Raw genomic sequence first — 25,008 nt, 5'->3', positions numbered from 1 at the left:
CTAGCGGACATCACCGAAACCACATACCTACTACTCGTGTTTACGTTTTAACGTCACTTTTACATTCGTTTTCTTTTAAGCGTAATTAAAGAATTTAACCATTTTAAACGATCTAATGGTGAAATTGTTGATTGGAATATCACGATTTACCGATCGAAAGTGATTCGAAATGATTTGGTTACGAAATTTTATGTGTTTGGGTGTTTTAACCTCACTTTTCGTTACGGTTGTTTCAATAGAAAGTGGTAAGTTTATTCTTTCTGGTTCGTTTTAATGTTAAATTATTTTTATATGCAATAAATTAATTCTTAATTAATTGTAATAATAATCTCTTCGTAGTTGCAATTTTTTTAATTTTCTTGGTTTAACTTTTTAAAGTACATCTATACATTTATTTTAGTTACAACTTTAAAATAAACTAATTCACAATTTGGGTATTTATCTATTTAACGCAATATTTACGATTTCTTCCTGATAAAATATATTATTAATAGAAATGTCAAAATGTCATTAGGGATGCAATATCGCCCATAAAAACATCGATGTTGAAAACATCGATGTTTTATACCGATAATTCGATGTTGAAAACATCGATGTTTTATACCGATACATCGATGTTTAAAAAAATATTGAGTGGCTGAATTTTTATTATAAGAATGATCATAATAATCAATAATATTTGGACCGCGTTCTGCATCACTTGACTAAGCGACAAATAATAATAATAACTTTATTATCATAAATTTAATCACTAAAACTAGAGACAAAATGATGACGATTTGTGTAAAAAATTTTGAAGAAAATAATCTAGAGTTTGATTTTGTATTTTTAAACTGGTTTTTATTTTATATAGAATTTAAGTCTAACCAGTTTCGGCCCTTGGCCATCTTCAGAGACTCTACAAATAGATTAACATCTCTCATCTTATCCATTTTACAAACAAGTTTCTTAATATTTCCTTTTGTTTTGTTAAAAAAGATCACATATCAATGTCGAAATCAGATTATTAGTTACTAATTTACAAAATTAAAGTTTAAAAATTTACATGATAATTAACTTCAGGTTTAAAATGTCAACCTCACTTTTGGCATATTTGTAATCTTCATTAAAAATCCTTTAAAATGAGTGCAAACACGATATATTTATCTTCAATATTAATGAAGTTATGGTCAACTTCCGGTTAAGAATGTCAACGTCAGTTTTGACATATTTGTAATCGTCGTGAAAAATCCTTTAAAATGAGTCCAAACATGATATATGTTTAAACCGGAAGTGATTGTATTTCCATTAATATTAAAGTTAAATATGTCGAGTTTGGACTCATTTTAAAGGATTTTTTATGAAGTTGACAAATATGTCAAAATTAAAAGTTGAAAGTTCGAATTTTTGGCTTTTTGAGATAAATGTGTTAAGTTTGGACTCACTTTAAAGGTAATAATAAAATTAAAGTTGACATTGACAACTGAAAGTTTTTTTCACGACTAAACCAGAATGTTTCTAGTTCTCGTTCTAGTTTTAGTTCAATAAAAATATACAACATAGTAATATCTTATGCTAACTAGCGCTACCTACCACTGCCACTAGAACTAACACTACACCGAGAACTAGAAACATTCGGATTTAGTCCCACGTCTCGCAAGACGGTTAAACCCGAATGATTCTAATTCTAGATCTTGTGTTAGTTCTAGTGATAGTGTAAAACTAGAACTAACACTAGACCTAGAAATATTCGGTCTAGTGTTAGTTCTAGTTTTAGTGCAATAAAAATGTGCAATAATGATATCTTATGCTAACTAGCGCTACCTCCCGTGTTATTTGTAAAATGGATAAGATCAGAGATGCTAATCTATTTGTGGAGTCTTTGAAGATGGCCAAGGGCCGAAACTAGTTAGATTTAAATTCTATATAAAATAAAAGACATAAACTTTCAATTTTATACTAACATCTAGAAAACGACACTGACTCGAAATTGTAGGTTCATCTATTTTTTCTATTGTAGAATTTCTTGGTGTATCTAATCGTAAGTGTCGTATCTAATGGTAAGTCGGTTCTTAGACGTATGATGCAAATCGGTCTTGAAATCGTATAACGTGATTGGCGCTTAGCTTTAAAACAAATAGTATTTTAGGTCTCTCGGTATTCTGTATTTTTTCTAAGATAAGTTACACCTTTACCTACCAGACAGCATAAAAATCTCTAAAAACGATAAAATGTCGCTTAGTCAAGTGATGTATAACGCAGTCCATTTATTATAATATGATAAAACACATAGATAATGTTATTTAAATTTATTTTTAAGTATAGAATTGCCCTCGGAATTGCCTAATAAGCGATTCCTTTTCTGATTAATTGTTGCGTCAACTTCTGAGAATAATCGCTCGTTGGACACCGAAGTTGCTAAGAGTGGCAAATATTTCATTGCTCTTTTCTACAAACATGGAAATAATCAAATAATGGTCGATTATTTTATGAAACATCGAAGATAAAATATCGTTCATAATGAACGATGTATCAATGTTTTATAGACTTTAACATCGATGTTAAAACATCGATTGCATCCCTAAATGTCATTTACCTGTCAAATTTGACGTTTTAAAAGACACCATGACCGCAAATGTCATTAAAAGGGGCCAAAAACTCCTTAACTTAAATGAAATAGCTCATATTGTAAAAGTATAAATTTTGATTTTTTCACTTTTCCATGATACTCTTTATTTATTTTTCTTTTCACCGGTTTCGGCGATGATTTATCTTCAGGAAATAACGTGTTATAAAATTAATAATTACACAAGGCAACACTAATTCTGCGACATGGGGTTTATTAGTAAATTTTAGGTAATTTTTATCTCCTGAATACGAAAGTAATAATATTTTTGTTGAATTGACTCTATTTTTTAAGATAAAGGCAATCCATTTATACTAGAAATTAATTTTTGAAAAGAGGAGAATATTTTTAAAGCGTTTGTTTTATTATTATCAAATAATTTCAAATAAACAAAGTGCTATAAATGATACAAAAAATAATAAAATTAGTTATAAAAACAAAAACATGTTAATACGAGTTAAGAAAAACGTTTTGTATGGGATTTTCTATGGTGTTTTAGGTCCGGACACTTTCCTTGCAACTTCCAGCAGTAGTCTGCCATCATATAGCGATCCCAACAGCCTTGATATATTTCCTCCATAACCTTGATGTCCTGGTGGAATCGTTCCCGTTGTCCTTCGCTATAATCACCGCAAATAATGCTATTTGATACTCATATTAGTTCCTAATTTTTCCAAATTGTGGAGCATTTTGTGTACTACAATCTTCAGCTTTATGATTCCCCAAAAAATTTTTGACAACTGATACATAGCTTGTCCATCCTTCCAATTCAACTTAAGTCATATGGTGGTTCTATATTGATATCCAGGAAATAAATGACAAATATATTTGAAACAATCGCCATTCCTATCTAAAGCTTTAACAAACTATTTTATTAGCTCAAGCTTTATACAGGTGTTCCGGTGACCTTGGCATAAAATTAACCTCATATACTAGAGTAAAAATGATGACGATTCGTGAAAAAAAATTATTACAAAAGTCTTCAAATGGCCAAGATATGGGCCATCAAAGTTCAGAAATGTTAACACATTTTTCTAAATATTTTCAATACCATTTATGGTAGAGCGTTGAAATTTGGTACAGGGTAAACAAATATCAAGCAAAATCATTGAACCAATTTTGACTTTGATCGGGCGGCGGCAACCATGCTATACAGGCTGTCTCTAAAATTTGTTTGCTCAGAACTTTTTTGTTCGCTCGTAACCCTACATTTATTTTTGTACTTTTTAATAGAAAATTTATTTTAGAAACATTTAGGTATTACTCTTTGAAAATTTTGATAACATTGACCGTTTTCGAGTTATACGCGAAAATGTTAAGATCTTCGAAAAAGTCAAGGTTGGCCATGGCAATTAAAAAAACAAATTGAGCTGTCAACTTGTTTATGTCGTTTAAACACAAACGAAATATTCGTTCTTAAGAGTAGTTGAATGAGCTATCGGGATTGAAGCTAATTTATTTCCGTTATGCAGTAACACATATTGCAAACTTTTTTTTGAGCTATCTATGAAAAGTTGAGGGCAATGTTTTTCTTTTAGTCTTGTCGCAAGAATCTCAGCTAATTTCTTAGATACATTTAAATCTCGAATCATGTTGTTGAATCTATTTTTTTTACTCTGAGTATTTAACATTTCAACATCATCACAGCAATCGTCTAATGAGAAAGTAAATACCTGTATTGGCAAATTTTCACTGTGCAGCGTTGGTTGCTTACTAGATTCTACGTTTGCGTAAACCCAAGATCACTTTTTGGATCGGTTCATAACTTTTACATTCACAGCACAAAAGTAGCATCCAGTAAGGTGGTTTCTTGGCTCTGTCCATGTTACCGGTATTCCAAACGGAAGCCCTTTTCGAAGTGATTCCACGTAAGTTTTACAAACTTTGTGTGGGCCAAATGTTGGCCATTTGTCTTGTTATCCAAATTGTTTTCCAAAACATGCCCTTTAACTTTGTTCTACTAAATCATTCATGTTCCTTCGTTGCTTTTCTTGACAAAATTTACCACATATGTATTAGAAATGGTCGGTGTTATTAACACAAGACTTGCGTGAAAAACTCATACTTTTTGTAACAATAATGTTTGAACAACAATGTTTGACTGGTACTCTGGTAAATAGAGATATTGAGATAACTCGCCAATTTCTCTTACCATACCACAAATTGTGCTCTTTCCCCGCTAATTCTATTTATTTTCTATTTATAGTAATTTCGCCAACTCAACATTATTGCAATAATTGTCCATATAAATATGGTGTTAATGGAATTTTGCAAATTTTTCTCTTGTCACTGTATACATTAAATTTAGATAAACAGGGTGGTCCGTTACTAATGGGAAACAGAGCAACAGTGAATTCCTTACATTGAATTATTATGATTTAACCCAATTTATGTTAGTCCAATTGTTAATAACGAAGATTTTGGTTTTCTTTTACATTATAAACATGAAAATTGGTACTTTATCATTTTTTAAGACGATAATAATAATTTGGTATTAGTTTTGATTTATCTTTCAGATGGCTCTGCCTGCCTTAAAAAACTCCCCTAAAGTAATCATATCTTTTTTATTGTTAAAATTTGTATAACTCACACAACTTGAAACAGTTTCTCAGATATTTTTACATATATTTGGCATACCTACCAATCTTCTCTGAAGTTCTGCGTTTCCAAGATAATCACTGTTTAAGGGTACTTTGCAAAATTTAACTATGCTCAGTAAACATTAGTTGTCGTTGTAATTAATACTAGAGTATTAATGCTATTTGACAACGAAAATTATTAAAGAAAAACGAAAATAAAGTATTAACTTTAACAATGTGTATCTTCGTTATTATTAACAATTGATCTAAGATAAATTGGGTTAAATCGTAATAATTTAATGTAAGGAATTCATTGTTGCTCTGTGTCCCATTAGTAACGGACCACCTATATCTAGTGTCAGCTAGTAATATTCAGGAAAAATACACACGAGGTGTTTGTTCCTGAACTTGATACAAATAATTAAGACAGAGTGCACTGGCTACGTAGAGAAGCGAATGAAAATTAACAGGAAAAATTATTAACAAATTGAACATACACTATGGTTTTGCAAACCGCAGAATTTATGATTCGGTATAAAAAATGGAAGTTCCTATATCGATTATGTTTTATCATTACAACGTTTTGGACGAATAAACACCACGAGAAATGTTCTTAAGACTTAGATTCTTGGTGGTTAGGGCTAAGGGCAAATGCAGATAACAAGTTGAATACTTATAGAGTAATCTATTTTTTATCTATTTTATTTTAAGAAAAAAATTTTCTTGGTTTATATAAAAAAATTTCGCATTCAACAAAAACACATCCCAGGAAAATGACTGTAGGTTTTGTACCGTTTGAAATTTTTTAACCAAATATTTGCACAATGTCATTCCTCTGTAATTATTGCACGTGATTTTATCAATAAAACCACTAGTCAGGCTTGCAGTTTTTGAATAGTATTTGTTTGTTGTCAACCCCCCCTCCTTCAAAGGAAATCATGTTATATATTTTTTCTTCTGCTTTGTATGTCCCAGTTTTCTATGGTTATTTTTGGAATACATCATTCTAATTAAAAGTAGCTACTATTTAAGTAGTTACTTGAAATTTGGGATGTAGATAGTGGTAGATTTAGTTTCACATGATCGACTAGTAGAACTGACTAGACATTAAAATATGACTATTCTTTATAACGATTTCAATGGTTTAGGAAATACAGGTTTTAATAGTGTATCTATGTAAAATTAAATAATTTAAGAATAAAATCTGTAAAAAACACTTTATCCAATTTGATTGATACTCTATGTCTGAATGTTTATTATGATTATAAAGGCTTAAAAAGCATTTGATTAATTTATCTCAATATAAAATGCGAGTTTGTCTGAAAAGGCTAGCCTCGTGGAGAGATAAATTATTATCACTTCCGATTAAGCGATTTTATTTAAAAATTATATTTGAAGGTTTTTTTTTCTATACATAATATTAACCGTATATCTTTATTTAAAGTACATGTCCATATGGCACAGGTTTGATATATGTGTGGATTAAAACTACGAATCTACGATTCAACGCTACAAATAGTTAAACTGAATTCAGAGGTACTCAAAACGTAAATATTCAACAAAATCTCAAAGTCGAATTTTGGTACGATTACAATATTTCCTTCCCAGATACTTCGTATTTATAAGAAAGTTCAACAATTTAACTCCAGAAATGTTTTAATATTAAAAAAGAAATAATCTGCAACAACAACCGGTATGCATGAATCATCATGAAAATTCCACAATTCTTTTGCAATTCCATGAGCGATTTATTTTTATATACAATCTCTTTTAGTTGTGATCTAATTTGCAAATTAAATGATCACATTAGGTGAATGAACTAACCAACCTTTACACCGCAACTAATAAGATCTATTGTACCCCAATAGATAACCGTATCAAAATTCATCGTGCTGTCCTAGGATCCTAACAAAGGTTAATTCCAACTCGGTGAAGCACCATTCAGATCTCTGGGGAAAGTAATTGGCGTAAAATATGACCTACTGCTTCTTTATCCCCTATGCATAGTCGGTACACATCAGTAACATTACTGTAGTAAAAAATTGAACTTATTTGGTATTTTTTTGGAATAATAAAAAGCAATTAAAATAAACTTTATATATGACACACATGATACAGTAAGAACATGTTTGCTTAAACTTCTTATTTCACATGTGTTTTGTTAGCAAAATTAATTTAATGGTTATCAGAATAGACGTGTGTTGATTCCTTCTATTTTCGAGAAATTTTTCTTGATCTTTACGATGTTCAACGTTTTTATGGATAAACTGTAGTCTCCTTGGAACGCAAAGTTTTTGATTAACAGTTATAGTAATCTCTCTGAATATCGATAACCCACTTCTCGTAAATTGTGTCCGTAAAAAATACATAGCACGTCTTTAAATTTATCGTACTTATTCTTGCTACACCTGTATGTATAGTCTATGCGTCTATGGAATAGTGGTGCAGTACAAAGTTGTATTTACCAGTACTCCAGAATATAAGAATTAAGTTAGGTTTTTTCGAAGTACTAACAATTGAGCTGGTTGGTGCTCATTTCGAAAAGGGAGAAAACTCATTCGGTCTTCTTACCTTCGTACCATCACCTGTCTTTTCAGACCTGTGAGTCTTGTTAAAAATTTTGTAAATTCATTTTTCCATTTTGAAAAAAGGTCTCTAGCCGTTATTTTCTTTTTAGCAAGCGTTAACTTGAGTGTTTTAAAATCTGCATTATTTTGCTTGTTTTAGATCATTTATTTTAATCTCAACCTTGTGTTAAAGGTTGAGATTAAATCTGCTACTTTTTACTTTGATCAACATGTGTTGTGAGAAATCGTCTATAACTTGAGCGTGACACTGATTAACTGTTCAGATAATCAGTGTCACTACTAACTAATCTTTAGTATCCACGTCGGTATAACTTATGCTATATATCAGGGACACCGTGTTTGCACCCTCCATTTCTTATAAGAGCTAAGAAGAGCTGCTTTCACAGTTTGTAGTTTGTATTTTTTTGATTTAATCTGCACCCATCTATCTAGAACAATTTTATGTCAACACCATGAATCCTCTGTCAATGGTAAATACTTCTACCTAGAATATTGTTTTCAACTAATGGTTGCTAGCAATATGCTTTACCTCCAATACTTGTTAATATTTTTCATCTGTATGTGAACAGATAGATATCTGTGTATGAAATTTTTATTATTAATCCAGTCCAGTTACCATCTCGAGTGAGTATGATCCCAAATCGGAAACGAACGCATCAGTACAATTTGTGTCTTTCAAGTATAGGCTGTATCTATAGATGAACTTCTCGATGTACAAATGCAAAACGGGTCATTTCGAACACACGTCAAGCAGTTAAGGTGGACAGTTTTATTTCTAATTTTAAGTCCGTTACGTCGGCCGTACCACAGGGCAGTCACCTTGGACCGATTTTGTTTTTGGTTTATATCAATGATATTAATGAGTGCTTTCTTCATTCCAATTTTTTGCAGTACGCGGATGATTGTAAGATCTTTTCTGGAATTGGATCCATGTCTGACTGTTTAACGGTTCAGCAGGATCTGGAACGTCTGTAAGAGTATTGCTTAAAAGATTACTTGTTTCTGAATTACGATAAGTGCTATAGTATCATATTCAGCAGAAAAAGATACCATATAAATTTTGAGTACCGTTTGGGAACACATTCGGTAAATGTTACTTCCCAAATTAGGAACTTGGGCGTTGTTCTTGATTCAAAATTGCTCTATTGCGGTAATGTTGATACGGTTATGTCTGAAGCCTCAAAAAGATTGGGATTTATTATTCGAGTATCACGTCCTTTTACCAATATCCAGACCATCATTTCCTTGTATGCAGCGTATGTTGGTAGTGTTTGGAATTTCACTTCGGTGGTTTGGAATCCCTCATACGCTGTATATATAGATCATTTGGAGGATTTGCAAAGAAAGTTTGTTAGATACCTGGCCCACAAATTTATCCTTCCGTTTTGTTCTTATGCCCAGCGTTGTTTGGTTTTTGGAATCACATCTTTAAGTGGTCGCCGAGGTGTTGCTGATATGATGTTCTTATATAGATTGGTTCGTGGTTTGGTTGATTCCATGGAGCTCGTGCGGGAGGTTCGCTTTAATGCACCGTCTTATGTAACCCGAATACAGCCACTTTTCTATCTACCTGCCTCTAGGTCTTTAGCTTATGCGTACTCACCCTTACTACGTTTAAAGCACTTTTTCAATACCCATTGAAACAATATTAATTTATTTATTGTCTCACCTCTCATTTTAGAAATATGTATGTAATTTGAGCGTAGTTGTTCTAGTGAGTTAGTTTTCTTTTTTTTTGTATATAAACTGATATAAATATTGTTTTGTTAGAGGATACTTGATTGGGGTTCCTCTCTGTATGTATCCCGAATAATAAAATAAAATAAATAAAAAATAATTGTCGTGGTACTTATACAACTATCACGATATTCCAGATATCGCCAATCCAGTTATTCGATGTTTTCGTGAAATTAGCAACTGAAACATGTTACATATCGAAACTGTGTCCGCAATCAAAAGATTAACCACATTTACTTAGAATTAGTAAAGACTTTAAGGAGGTAGCCTAACCCAGTTGTTCGCTTAGATATTCTTGATAGATTTGATTTGGCAAACGTGTGGATTTTAGAGCCCACGCCTACATTGATAATTATGTCATCAATTGTTAATATCGCTGTAGTTACTTCCATGTGTCTGTCAAGTGCAACTTTTGCAAAATATTGAGTACTATGCTGTTACACATACATAAAATGTGCACATAGTCTTCAATAAAGATTTGCTTTTCCTACATTTTCTTGATACTTTACTCACCGAATTATGTAGGTACGAATAATGTTCCTTCATACTTAAATTACATATTATCTCTTAAGGTGGGTTCATGCAAAGTGTTTTAGTTTTAGTCATAGTCATAAGCGTTTGCTTTAGCTGTAGCTATAAGGAAAGAGATTGGTTCATGCAATATTTAAGCACACTACATTACAGGAGGATTTTGACATATAAACAGTAGTGCCACAACTCATGCCAAATTAAAAAAAAAAGAAATCGGAAGTGAAACTGTTTTGTTTATAATGAACAAAAAGAAAATTGTTGTCGCTGCTTGAGTAATGTGCTTGAATGCAGTTCTATTAATCGCACAAAGATTAAGAAATAAAAGACGATGGCGTTTTGGCAGAAGACCAATCAATAAAATTAGAGGGAAATTATGTCATTCTGATTAGAAACATGTTGGAGAAAGGGGAAGACGATTTGCAATTTTTTAAATATGTTTGCATGTCGTTCGAAGAGTTTAAGGAATTGTTAAGACTGGTTGAACCTTTTTTAGCAAAAACACCAAATAAAGGTGCAATTTCACCCGCTCAAAGGTTGATAGTAACCCTACAGTATGATTTTGTTTAATTTTATATTATAAACAAATTTTAATTAAGTAATAAAATTATTGATACATTCTACAAAAAAAAGCATATCCAACTGTATCGGGGCTGTTGATGGGAAACACATCCATATGCAAGCACCAAAAGCATCGGGAAGTGGGTTCTTCAATTATAAACATACCTTCAGCAATTTTAATGGCATGTGTAGATGCGAATTATGATTTCATTATAGCAGATATTGAAGCTAGTGGAAGAAATCATGACCGCACTATCTTTAAAGAATCTTCTGTCGGGAGAGCTTTTGTAAATGGAAACATAGATATCCCTTTTCCAAAGAAATTGCCTGGAAACAACATTACACTTCCACATTTCGTTGTGGGTGATGCTGCGTTTTCTCCAATGGAAAATATAATGAGACCATATCCCGGACAGTACTTAGGGCTAGAAAAAAACATTTTCAACTATCGTTTATCCAGGGCAATCCGTTGAAAATGCCTTTGGTATACTCTGCCAGCGGTGGCGAATTCTACAGAGGCCATTTAAATGACGTTTAAGAATTAGATTTAAAAGACGTTTAAGATACTTAATGAGGATGAAAAATTTAAGAAAAATTGATTTTGAGGTTTTTTGGAGATTTTTGAAAGACATCAAGTAATAGAAAAAGGTTATTGGTGTGTGTCAAAATGGTTCAAATCGATTAAAAACGTAGTTAGGTGATTAATAATGACAATAATAATTAATAGAATCAAACAGGACGTTATTCAGAAAATTCAAAGATTTTTGAAATTGAAAAAGTTGATTGGTGGGAATCAAAATTGTTCTGATCGATTTAAAAGATGTTTAGGATAGTTAATGAGGATGTAAGAATTGAAAAAAAATTAATTTTGACGTTTTTTGAATGTTTTTTTTTAGAGATACCAAAAAGTAGAAAAGGACAACTTGTTCATCAAATTTTCATATTTTCCTATTTTTCTTGTTATTGACGCATCTGAGAGCAAAAATAAAAGAGAGCAATGTTGTTAAGAATAAAATTTGCTACAACTTTTGATCTAAAAGTTTTTCTGTAACATGCTTCGATTACCGAATGTTACCATTAGCTAATAGTAAAACAAGAAAATTTAGTAAATTTTCATATTTTCGTATTTTTCTCGCTATTAACGCATTTAAGAGCAAAAATGAAAGAGATCAATATTGTTAACAATAATATTTGCTACAACTTTTGCTCCAAAAGTTTTTTTGTAATATGCTTCGATTCCCGAATGTTACCATTAGCTAATAGTAAAACAAGGAAATTTAGTAAATTTTCATATTTTTGTATTTTTCTCGATATTGACGCATCTGAGAGCAAAAATGCAAGAGAGCAATATTGTTAAGAATAAAATTTGCAACAACTTTTGATCTAAAAATTTTTCTATAACATGCTCCGATTCCGAAGTGTTACCACTACCTACTTAAAACAACGAAATTCATTAAATTTTCCATAACTTCCTTCGTATTGAACAGCAAAGCGAAAGGTATTGTCCTCCAGCATATGGTGATATTATTCAGTCAGAGTCAGGGGAAATTATGAATGGTCAGTGGCGAGCTGAACCAATGTCACTGCAAAATATAGGATGGGTTGGAAGCAACAATGCGGCAAGAAGGTTCCAGAAGAAGAGAGACTTGTTGTGCGAATATTTTAACGGTATTGGAACTGTAACATGGCAATATGACCATGTATCGCGCGTTAGACCTTAAATTTTTTATATTAATAAAATATTCTCTATTAATTCTGAGTCAATTTGGTCCGCATTTGACTCCATTGAAATAATTGTCGAAACAATAACGCACAATAACCTTAATACAATAAAATACAAACGCGCAAGCAAACGTAACGTGCGCATGCGTCACGTTACGACCGATTGTTTTAGCTTTAAGAAGTTAAAAGTTGGACAACTCTTGGGACTAGGACAAAAAGCATTGTAGTCGTAAGGTGTTGTATGAACAGTACCACTATAACACAATACCTTAACTTTTCACTCTTACGACTATGCCAACAACTACGACTAAAACATGTTGCATGAACCCACCTTTAGAGTCGCTGGTAAAACATGTAAGAGCAGGTACAATTAGATTTTATGAAAATTTCAAGGAGGTAAGGTTCAAAAAAGTTAATACATCGTACCAAAATCAATACTATAACATTACCACCTTATAATCATGGAGTAATTAAACTGTTATGAAAAACATTTTCGCTAAATAATAACTTTTTTAGATAATGTTACCACGTATATTAATATAGACGTTGCTACAACAGAAAATTAACGCGAAATTAACTTTTGATTAAGTGTTTTGATAAGATAACTTAAACATTTTAGAAATAAGATTACATTAAATAGGTAACTGATTTTTACGTAAAATCAAATTTTCTTCTAAACGAATTTATAGATATCTACAGAAAATCACAAGACGTCACTAAATTATTCACGTTATCTATTTTAAGGTTGGAATAAACGTGATATAATCATTAAATTTGAACCACCTGTATATTTCATCATTATTATCTCGGTTGTTTGCTAAGATCAACATACCGTGTTTATATTGATTGTAGAGGATTTTTAATATAGATCGTGATTTTGAAATTAAATTAACCTTTATTTTTGTTACTTAAAAAAGATCAATCCTATTTTTTTTAAATCTAATTCAATTAATTTTCAGATGGAATAATCAATATAGATGTTGCAAATTGGAATGAAACCAATAATGTCTTTAAAATACGCGAAATATTACATGGTCCAACTAAAATTCATATTAAAAACGTTTACAATTTCGGTTTTTTCATTATCCAAGTACACAGTTTTTCCAATACTGTTTATTTATCTCCTTCAAATACTTCGGAGGATGATAATATTGGTGTAAACGGAACCAATATCGGTTTAGTTCAAATGATAACCACCGATGAATTTGATTTTTATTTAAACGGAATCGATCATACTCATGTTTTAATCGTTGTCACTGGATACGATATTAAAGGTAATTTTAATAAGTTATTTTTTAATCATTTTTTGTAATGTGTTTCTGTTTAAAAAAAAGCTCCTATTCCTGGAGGTTGCAATTTAACGTTCGAAACTGAAGATGCTCCTTATCAAAAATTACACAGTAGTCAAGATTTAATAACATTAGATGCTCAACCACCTGGAGTATTCCCTCTTGCATGTGAATCTGTGAATATCACGATCGATTTTTACCATTTATTTTTGGAAGAACAAGATTTTACGTCGGAATCATATTTCTTGGGGATAGAAAAAATGTTAACTCCCGAAAATATGATAAAATATGGTCGTAAAATACCAAAAGTGACGGGCGTAGCCCCGATGAGACGATATTTTGTAAATTATTTAGGTGTAGGGGCGGTTTATGGAATTGTTACTGATTTCCATGGGTTCAAATCAGCTTACGTTCCCGCTGTATCTTATGGATGTGATATTAAGGATGATAATGGTTGTACAGGTCCAAGTAATTGAAACAAAGAAAATAAGTGTTAATTGATGTTTTTTAATTTAATTTTTTTATAGCGACAACTTTATGGAGGGTTATTTGTGGATTTATGGCGTTTTATGGATGTTTTTTGTGTTTTATGGGTCACAGATTTTTCCAGTTTAATTTGTTTTGTACTGGATTTATTGTTTCTGCGATATTAACTTATATTGTTATTTCTTATAGTAACTTAACAGAATGGGGTAATGAACGAATGCTTTTATATAAAAAAATTGTTGAAATTTTTGATGTTTTTTTAGAAACAATGGTAACTTTGGGTATTGTTGGAATAATTTATGGTGGTGCTTGGTTATTGATTTGGTGGAAACTTAAAATTCCAATACTTTCAGTTACTTTAACTTATTTTATTGCTGGGTTTTTAATCGGGGGTGTTTTCTATTATTCGGGACCAGGTATATATATATTTTTAGACGTTATAATTCTAAGATACTTGTTAACATAATTTTGTTAAATTAAATTTTTTAGCTGATTTAAGTTTATTCCGCTCCGATACCAACTTCTGGAGCGTTTTAATCGGAATAAGTTTATTAATAACTATTTTATTACTCATTATATCCCATTGGCCATCGAACATAATTGCTACCAGTTTTATAGGAGCCTACATCTTTATAATTCCTTTCGATTTATATTTTGGAGGAACGTTACGTTATGTTATTTTAAACGTAATCCATAGGGCAACTATTCAACATTTTAAATGGGCTGTCGTTAATCCACCGTATCAATCAACAGGTAAGATTAGTTTTAATAAAAAAGTCATATCAAGTAATTTAGTTAAGTGGCCTAGCCCAAGCATGTATAAACTAAAATTGTCCATAAAAAATAAATTGCATCATTTGTGACTTGACCTTTTTACTTTTGGACAAGATACTCAATAGATTTACTGGAAATGCAACAATCCATGTAATGGATTTGATTAAAGTAATTTATCTCAAGTTTCTCTTATGCTTGTTCAATTAAAAACATTTTTAAGCACCTAAAGATGCGATAATATTTTTGTAACTACTGTGATTATAAAAAATCTAATTTTAAACCGCTTTAAAATGATTACTTATATATAAAGGCTGTTGCGTCAATAGCTTCCTCATCGTGAGATGTATTACATTTATGCTGAAATCGTTAAAACGAAATCTGAACCAAAATAAACGTTTTAAAATAAGCTGAGGTAAATAATACGCCATATACACGTAGATGATGATAGTCGGTGGTACACCGCGTATTTCAAGTTTGGTCTGCATAAGGCACCAAGCTGAAAGTTGACAGTTTCGATCAACAGGCAGATTCAGAATACAACGTCAAAGAATGTTGAGAGAGTGAGAATCATTTTAACCACTAAGCTTGAACGTTCGGTTCGACGTCAGACAGAATCATTATGCACACAGAATAATTGCTGCGCACCAATTACAACCGTAAGGTTATGCCCAAGACGATGATTTTAATGCACGTCTGCAAGTTCTACTACAAATATTGGCTAATAGAAATTCATATCAACTTCCTAAACCACCCTTGCATACATATGTTTTTGAAGAAGTCGTTAAACTTTTTGTAAATTCAAAATACCTTTTCCTTTCAAAACTACGGTTGTTGAAGATTAAAAAAATGTTGAGTGCCAACAAGACAATGCAGCTACCCAGATTACTCGTAATTTAATTAATCTTCTAAGGAAGATTCAGATCTCTCTTCTGAGTTTTGCTATTTTGGCCTTGAATTCCCCGTACATAGTATGTTTCTTTTAACTTAACTTGAATACGAGAATGTATCTCAGCAATATTCATCAGCATGGACTATGACAAAAGAAAATGAGAGCCGACTAAAAATCGAGCAAAGAAGAATTCTTAGAAGGATATACGGAAAGAGAATTATATACCCTGCCAGATACAGTAAAAGTAATAAAGGCCATGTTAGGAGACAAGACAAACGTGTCCTCAACTTGATATGGGATGAGTCGGCCGCTGGGAAGGCTGAGGATGCGGTAGAGAGATAATATTGCAGTGGATCTACAGACCCTAAATATCGAACGACCAGAGGAACTAATGTTGGTCCACAGCAAATGGAGGTAAATTGCAAAATCAGCGAAGACCCACCCCGGATTGTAATGCTATGGAGAGGGAGAGAATTTATCAGCACAAAGTCCATCACTACTACCACTTCTGGACTCATACTTCTACTATACGTAAAACACAATTGGTCAACTGTACCAACACCTGATTTTGTTTGAGGATTTAATGGATCTGTCGATGTAAGCATTACGGCACATAGTTGAAAGTAAATTCTTTCTTAGGGACGTAAGAATGGAGGAATGGAGTAATGGAGGAAATAGTCTCTGAATAGTGACTACTGTGGTTTGTAGATGTAGAACTTCACACTGTCAATACTATCAACAGACTTACTTAGGCTGAGCCCTTATGTTATCCTGTAATATTAATTTTTACGTTCCCCTCCATATTTAGTGATTTACCACATCCCCTCTAAAGTAGTCCTGAGACGTCGGAAATGTTGCTGAATAACTACGGTATATTCCTTGACTTCGTTCATAAATCTTGTGGTAAATCTCATACTGTAAAGTTACAGTCAATGTAATAAGTTTGGAACTCCTTATATAATCAGAGTATATAACCATGCGCATACTGTCTAAGGTATGAGTCACCCAATAGACGTATTAACTAAAAGTTAGGGTTGCAATTATTAAAAATTTGTTTTAAATCGTAACATTTTCATTTACTTATGTTACTGACTACAGGTATCATACATGTCTGTGATTTTAATGTCTTAAAAACATACAACTATGAAAGTTAGCGGATTTGGCTGTCGCAACAGTTCAAAACAGAACGATGAAGGTTTCTATCTAAACGCGAACACTTTTTCGACTCCTCTTCATGACCGATCGGACAACTAATGAAGAAAATTTGCTGGACACTGGTACTAATTCGTGATTCTCGTAGAATCTCTACACAAACGACTTCGTCATCACGACGTATGACCAGAAGACTCTAATTCTCTATCTTGGTTTCCGTCGGAATTTGGATAGCCCATCCATCCAAAAGTGGTTAGGCATTAATCCTGCATATACCCCCTAAGAAAGGCGAAACTGTACCTAGGAGACGTCTACGCACTTCTGAACGATTTATTGCTGAGAAATCTGAAATTTAAATTGCAATAAAACGTTAGAACCACAATCCTGTTAGCATTATCCAGCGTCAAATGTTCCATCGCAATCTTCGCATGGGATAAGTGCGATATAGTTATGATCTTGAAGCCGATTAGTTTGATTCCTCGAATCAAATTACATATACAATCTTACCTTAATGAATCTTCTCCCATCAACATCACACTTAACTAGAGAAAATAAGTATTTATAAAATCTTTGGGTTTGAAACTTGCCTGTGACTAGAGGGACTGGAGATGGTCAACTAGTTAATAATGCTTTTCTATTTTTATTTGATGAAATACGATACGAGATAAATGGTGTTGAAATAAATAGAAACGTAAAACCAGGAATTATATCAACTATAAAGAGATACGTTTCCTGCAGCGATAATGAAAGTATAGTGCTATAATCAGGAAGGTGGATTCCTAAACCGCAAAATATTGACTCTATTTGACTGCTTACACCGATCAATTTATTTTGTAATTTGCTAAAGATTACAACAAAGATCATTCAAAATGATTATAATTCCTACTATATGAATGGTTCAAACAAAGGTACGAAAAAATGAAAATATAAATAAAATCGATAAGATGCTACATTAGATTCAGCCAATATTAACAGTATTAAATTGCACTTCTATTCAACTCATTATCTATTCGATAATCTAATTTTATCTATGGTTCAAAAACGTTATGAATATGCTTACAACATGTACACAAACTACAGAAAAAGTTATTATGGAGGAAATAAAATGGGAGAACCATTACTTTAGTGACATCTCCACAGCCAAAGTTAGACCTTTTGTCACAATTGTATTTGGATTAACTATCACACCCAAGAATGAATGGATTGGTCCAAAAAATATATTAAAATGACATAAAAACTGACTAAAATGCGTGAATAGATTTTCGAGCAGTTTCAATTAACGGCTTTTCAAATAACAACTGCATACTGGCAACCCAATACTTCTAAACAGCAGCTCACAATCACCAATTCAAAGATTATGTTCCAACCCACTGAAATACGTATTGATATTCTACCAGCATTGCTGAGTTTTATTTTATATGACAATTACAACAGATATCTTCGATGCAGCGATTCTATTAGACCTGTTGAATTCCTGACCATTCGAAAGATGTTTAAAAAAAATCTGAGACATTTTCAACAAAAACGGAATGGACAGGGAAATAAAAAGCCTACCTTCTTTATAAAGCAGGATACCTGTTTGTATATCTGGATACGCCTGGGTTGTGAATATTTCACTTTCATTGTACACCATATAACAACAGTCGTATTGAAAGGACATAAACTTGTCCATTCCTTCTCTCTCACTACCATAATCAAGCCCTTAAAGTGATTTAGCAAACAGTTTTTCAAAACACTCAATCAGATTTGTTAGATCGATTGATTTGAATGTTCGACTAAACCTGGAATATCTTAATGTGACTAAAAGTTTATGAGTGTATTTTTTCGCCTGAAAAGAAAGGTCTGAATAATTTCAAGTTCTGTGGGTACCAATACTCTTCCAAAAGTCATTGTAATGTAAAAGTCATACTTGTTACGTGCAACGATGCCCAAATGGAGATCAACAATGTAGATGCTACACGGTTGGTAGACTATGAAAACAGTGTTACTCTATCACATCAGAAATATTTGAGATAGGCTACACTTATTATATCTTGAAAATGTTGGGTATCAGATTCCCATTTGGTTTCAAATCGAACTTAGGCGCTACAAATGAGTTTATCAAACATAGAGCACAACTAAGCTAGTCACTAGTAAGACATTGAGTAAGCAGTTTTGAAATCGATCGGGAACCTAATATCTTTAAGATATAATCAGTGCAGCTTGTCTTAAATATTTTGCCTCAATCACAAGCAGTCTCGTCTATAAATATATCTTCAAACGGTGTATAATCCCTAAATAGAATTTATGGCAGTTACTGGATTAAGGCGGTTTGCAAGCGACTCCAACGCCATGAAGATCGTTAATTTGTATCTTTCGTCAGCTTCCAAATTTTGTAATCATTGGACACTGGTTAACGCGCTTAATACAAATACATCTGATATAGTAGTAAATAAATATTTCCCAATAAATGTAATTAATTAGCACGAGACTATACACAGATTAGAGAAAGCTGGCTTTGACTAATTTGTTTTAACGACAGTCTTTTATAGCTTGCAGTCGTAATGTGAGAATATAAGATACTGTAATTTCTTATAAAAAAATTCTAAATATTTCGTTTCTTTATAAACAACGGTTGTAAGGGTGGGCCAAATTGGACACTTTTAAAAGGAAACTCCTCTCTATAAGAGATAGAGGAAAAATGATATCAGTGTCTCAGGCTCGATTTTTGTAAGAAACTTAATGGCGAAAACCGATATCTCGATATTTCTTACGGTTGCAGAGATACAGGTGTTTTTCAACAAAGTGCATTTTGGAAAAGTCGTCATAACTTTTTTCTTTTTGTTAAATCTTTCTTTCTGTGAAAGCATTTCCAAAGCAACTTTTTTTGTAGAATTCGATGGAATAAGTTAGCTTTTCCTCAAAGCAATATTTTAGTAGTTATTGACATAAAAATGATTTTTTTTTAATGGAACACCCTATATATTTTTGCAAATTCGACGAGAGCATAAAATTTCCTTTCCACAAATATAGGACACTTAATATTTCGTTGTAGTCTTCTTTGAAATAAACAACTTGGAAAGTTTTAAGATTTTGTGTGTACTAGTAGGCTAATAGGCTTTGACGGTGTTTCGATAGAGCAAATGCATTGTTTATGAGAAATTATGTTAGTGCTTATCGTTAGAGTATTACTTAGTTGTCATCAACTTTCAAAATAATGTCATATAAAAATTATGCAAAATGGTACATAATGGTATGTTTTATACAATCGGGGGAGAATACAGAGACTGCAGGAAATTTATATTATGAACGATATCCAGAGAAGCGGCAATCTTATAATGATACCTTTTAGAAGATTGACCGTAGCTTTTGGTGATTGTTGGTTGGGTCAGTATTTCCCAAAGTTGTCTGGACCACGACCCATCGTAAAAAAATGTTCAATGTTCGGGACTCACCTAACACAATAACCACATTTATATGGGATAAAGGTGGATTATAGGTGGGCTTACTGTAAAAACTGACCAACGTACCCTTGCTTAATATGAAATAAAGAAGCAGCGTTGTTTATTGCTACTACAACATCTTCTCGATAATAAAATAATATCGTAACTGTGCTAAGGTCTGTTCAATAAAAAAAAGACATCCAAATTAATGAGATTTTTATTTACTAAATATAAGATGTGATAATTCAGTGAGACGGATGTATTTGTTTCCTATTTCTTGCCATTGCCGCTTTAGCGTCTATTTCGATTTTAGTTACTTTTAATCGCAATGAATTTGTCACATCCAATTTATTTCGGCACTTAGTTTTAATGTGAACCATGACTGAAAATCCTACTTCACATAAATAGGAGGTAGTGAAAGGAAGGAAGCCTTTCATGGCTTCATCAAATAAACAAGGATATGTATCAGCAAGTGAAAGCCAAAATTTCGTTAATTCCTTACAATTAAAGGTGGTGTTTAGCGATGTGTCTTCTGATAAGTCAATAAGTTCTTCACTTGCGTTTAGTGACAATCCAGTTGGCAAGTTGTCTTGAAACGGATTACAAATCCAGCTCATTGTATTGAACTTCTTTATCTCTTCCCCAAAATAGACGTGAAAGTTATTTTTCAACACCATTAAATGAGTGAAATGGCAGACACTACATTGATATCAGGCTGTATTTCGCTCTCTATGATAAATGTTTGAAACGTTTCAAAACACTCATATTTGCCTTCCTCGATGCATCTCTTCCACAAGTTTTTTGATGAACAATCGAATTTTATCGTGAACTGCAAAAATGTCGGATCCCTCTGATCCTTGCAGATACAAATTAAGTTCGTTTAACTTTGAAAAATATCCGCCAAGTATGATAGCTTGAGAATAAATTCTTTGTTCAGTAAAGATTCAAGATATTGATCTTTTCCTACCAAGTAAACTGTGACTTCCTTGCGTAATTCCACTAATCTTATCAAAACTTTTCCTCTATATAGCCAACGTACCTCTGTATGCAAAAGAAAAGATTTATGAAGACTACCCATCTCTTCGCACAGCTTTTGAAATAAACGTGTTTGTAAGGGCAGAGGTATTTTATACTATTTTTAAATTATCAAGCAATGATTCTATGCTGGCTGCAGTGAGTCCACGAAGCATTGGGATTTCTTTCAAGAACCGTTGTGACCACACTGCTATTTTTACCACACATTGCACTAGCTCCGTCAGTGTACACGCCAACACAGTTCTTCCAATCCAAGCCTTTTGTCTTTATATAAGAATCCATTTCTTTGAAAATATCATCGGCCGTTCCACGACTAATTGGTTTGCAGAACAAGATGTCTTCATACGCGTCATTTTGCCATATATAATGCACGAAAAGAAGTAACTGAGATAGGCCTTGCACATCGGTAGACTCATCCCTTTACGAATTAACTCATCCTCTGCCCATTGGAACATCTCGTAAATTCTTCGTGCAACAGTATTGTTAGAAAGTGGATACGTTGGATTTCCTTTACTTCATTTTCTCTAAACATCACTCCAACAGCATCTTTAATCGATGGCAACACTAAATTCTCGCCAATGGTTTAAGGTTTACATGCTCTGGCGATTCTCAGGCTAATAAGATAAGAGGCATAAGCAGCATTTTCATTAATATTTACAAAATGTGAAAGAATATTCTTTGTAGGCTTCATATGCAATAATTTCTTTTGAACAAAATCCACCGGCTTATGTTTTAAATGGGAGTGCTTCGAGGATCGATTGTATCTTGATTCCAGGTGAACCCTAATTTTAGGTACTCGAGATCATATTTTCTCACAATTTTTCGACGTTTTGGTTCGTGTGAATTCGTAGAGGAAGCCTCATCAGGCTCAGTAACATCTTTTTCATCCGAAATAACATCGTCTATTTTTTCATCGCTTTGTGCATTATTTGTTGGCCGCTTTAACCACTTGTTCATTATTATAATATAACACAGTTCTTCTAGGAAGTACTTCACGAATTGCCGAACACTACAACTAAGCACAAAGGTATCACGCGATAAGCGCAAAATGAATTTAAAAAACCCGAGTTTAGTACTTAACTAAACTCTAATCAGAGAACGAAACGTTAAAACTGCTATTTAGCTAGTTCTTTTTAGTGTAGATTGTGAGTGATTTGAACAGAGGGGATTCCCCGGCTGTTTTTTATTATCAACCAATTTTTTTATTAGAACTAGTATGTATTAGACGGTTGGTAGTACAATTAGTTCCTAACAGTTTCATGGCCCAGCTAATATTCGATCGCGACCCACACTTTGGGAAACAGTGGGTTAGGTAATCAAGGTTCTATTCGCTGGGCGGATTGGTCACCGGACCTAATACTTATGGATTTTTTCCTTTGGGGAAGATTGAAAAATGTTATCTATAAACAGCCAATAAGTTCCCGACAGTAATTAGAAGCCGCAGTTGTGAATACTTTTGCAACACTTATATTAGGCCCAATAAGCTTATCAACTCGGCAAAAAGGGACTAAAAAAAGATGTCGACTGTGTATAATACAAACCATTTTGGGGGCATTTTGAACATTTTCTATAGAACAAGGGTTTACTTTTGTTGTTATTTGTTGCCATATATTTATTCTTGTTTTATAATAAGATAAGTTTTATTTGGTAATTTAATCTGCTTTTTGTTTATGTTTTAAGTCATTGTAACCAACTATCTTGATACTACTTATAAATATAATCTCGTTTTTCTTTTATTTCCAAATCCTACTTTTTCAAAATCTGCACACATAAGTTTTAAAGTTGTGTATTTCAAAGAAGACATTAACAAAATATCAAGTGTGCTATATTTTTGGAAAGGAAATTTTATAAATTTTTATTAATATTGCTTTGAAAGAAAGTTAACTTATTCCATCGAATTCTACTTAAATAGTTGACTTTTTAAAAGAAGACTTTTCGAAAATGCACTTTTTAGAAAAACTCCCTGTTTTTCTAAAACAGTAAGAGATATCGATATGCGGTTTTCGCCATTAAGTTTCTTATAAAAATCGACCCTCAGACACTGATATCATTTTTCCTGTATCTCTTATAGAAATAGGAGTTTCTCTTTAAAAGTGCTCAATTTGGCTCACACTGTACGTTTATAACATTACTTTTTGTTACTTACCTTTTTTTGTAACCATATTATTTTGCTTCTTTTTTTAGATGTAACCTTTATGATTTCAATACTGTTAATGGCCTTCCTGGGGATGTATATTCAATGGAGACATATTAAGGGTCGAGCTCCCTTCCCTCCTTCAACAAATATTTTGGATCGTGGCAATTTTGGAAGGGTGTTTGTTGAAAGAAACGGGAGAAATTACAATCAAACGGAAAACACTCCGTTACTTAGAAATATTGAAAGAAACGTTTATGGTTGAAGTAGTTAATCTTCATATTTAGAGGAGATTGTAATCTCTTCTTATTTTCTTTTTGTAGTTTATAGGAATATTAAAGAATGTGATTGTAAAGGCTGAATATAATCGAAATAAAATTAGATCTTTTTTGTCCAGAATTTTTTTATTTCATTACTAATTTTTATCGTTTATACACACTGAGACAGCACGACTATTTATTATTATTACTAAGTAATAAGTGTTTACAATAAGGAACGGGAAGTGTTTTAAAATGTTTCTTATGATTTTAATTCGAATAAAATTTTTTTCAAAACACTTCCCTAACATAATCACAGCGATCATAAAACCTATCAAGACGTAAAAAAGATTGTTAAAAACGACAACGTAAAACGGAAAATCGCTCTTCAATTTAACACATTACACCATTAGCTATTGCAGAGAGAGAAGGAGATAAGATTTTTTCTGTTTACAATTAATTAATTAATCATTATTATTGCTATTTTCTTTCCATCTTTATTTTTTTGTTATCGGTTATTGTGGTTCTTCCTCATTTATTTTTCTTTAACTGTTAATTTTAACAACTTACTACGAACTCGATGCGATAAAATATGCAATATCATTGATTCGGGCGAATGTACAATTATTAATAAGGTTGCTTTATCAACCCCCTATTCTTTTAAAATCCCTACATTAATCACGTTTATAATACAATATGCACATGTTTTTATTATTATTATGTTTTCTTTTTCATTAATGTTAAAATCTTATTCATTTTTCTTTGAAAATCTTTTTAAATGACGTCGTTTTTTGGTTTAATTTAATTTTTTTCAGAATTTTTGTACGTTAAAGTACCCTGCAGTTCCTCCCTAAACCGGTTACTTCCTTACATTCGTTCACAGGTGGCGCACGCTTAATTAAGAGGAAGATTCCGGATCTTGGTTGGAATTCGTAACACTCGGCGGCGTCACGGTTTCATGCAGGGCCGGGCTTTCCTGATGCACCAGTAAACTTGGTGGCGGAAAGCCGAAAAGTTGAGATCACTGAATCCGGGGCCAATAATTCGACGCTAGGTTCGATGTCAAATCAGGCGTTTGCGATGGTATTTGTACCGGAACTGATACACCGGCAGAAATTACACCTGAAAAAAATTAAATCAATTTTTTTTAATAGATTGAATTAAAAAGAATTAAAAGGGAGTTAGTTATAACTATGATAAATTGGATTGGGTGGGTAGTTTAAATGAATTTATTCGGCCGTACGAACGGT

At 32.4% G+C, this 25,008-nt stretch overlaps 2 protein-coding genes across 3 annotated transcripts in view; one reads left to right on the top strand and one right to left on the bottom strand.

Annotated features, from left to right (window-relative positions):
• The first annotated feature begins 27 nt into the window (after nucleotides 1-27).
• Nucleotides 28-23,900, top strand: LOC111416195 (transmembrane 7 superfamily member 3-like). Its single transcript, XM_023048157.2, has 7 exons — nucleotides 28-245; nucleotides 13,280-13,594; nucleotides 13,655-14,077; nucleotides 14,137-14,301; nucleotides 14,359-14,511; nucleotides 14,585-14,848; nucleotides 23,552-23,900. Exons 1-7 carry the CDS (start codon nucleotides 170-172, stop codon nucleotides 23,764-23,766), a joined length of 1,611 nt encoding a protein of 536 aa, XP_022903925.1. The 5' UTR covers nucleotides 28-169; the 3' UTR covers nucleotides 23,767-23,900.
• LOC111416196 (twin of eyeless) overlaps nucleotides 23,880-25,008 on the bottom strand; it is a 46,093-nt gene continuing 44,964 nt past the window's right edge. For both annotated transcript variants that reach the window (XM_023048158.2, XM_023048162.2), the window contains exon 10: nucleotides 23,880-24,880. In XM_023048158.2, the coding sequence (XP_022903926.1) occupies nucleotides 24,780-24,880 (101 nt within the window). In that variant the 3' untranslated portion in view covers nucleotides 23,880-24,779. The remainder of the gene's footprint in view (nucleotides 24,881-25,008) is intronic.

This window comes from Onthophagus taurus, chromosome 11 (assembly GCF_036711975.1).
Source record: "Onthophagus taurus isolate NC chromosome 11, IU_Otau_3.0, whole genome shotgun sequence".
Classification (NCBI taxonomy): Eukaryota; Metazoa; Arthropoda; class Insecta; order Coleoptera; family Scarabaeidae; genus Onthophagus; species Onthophagus taurus.
This window is presented reverse-complemented; position numbering and strand designations above follow the sequence as displayed.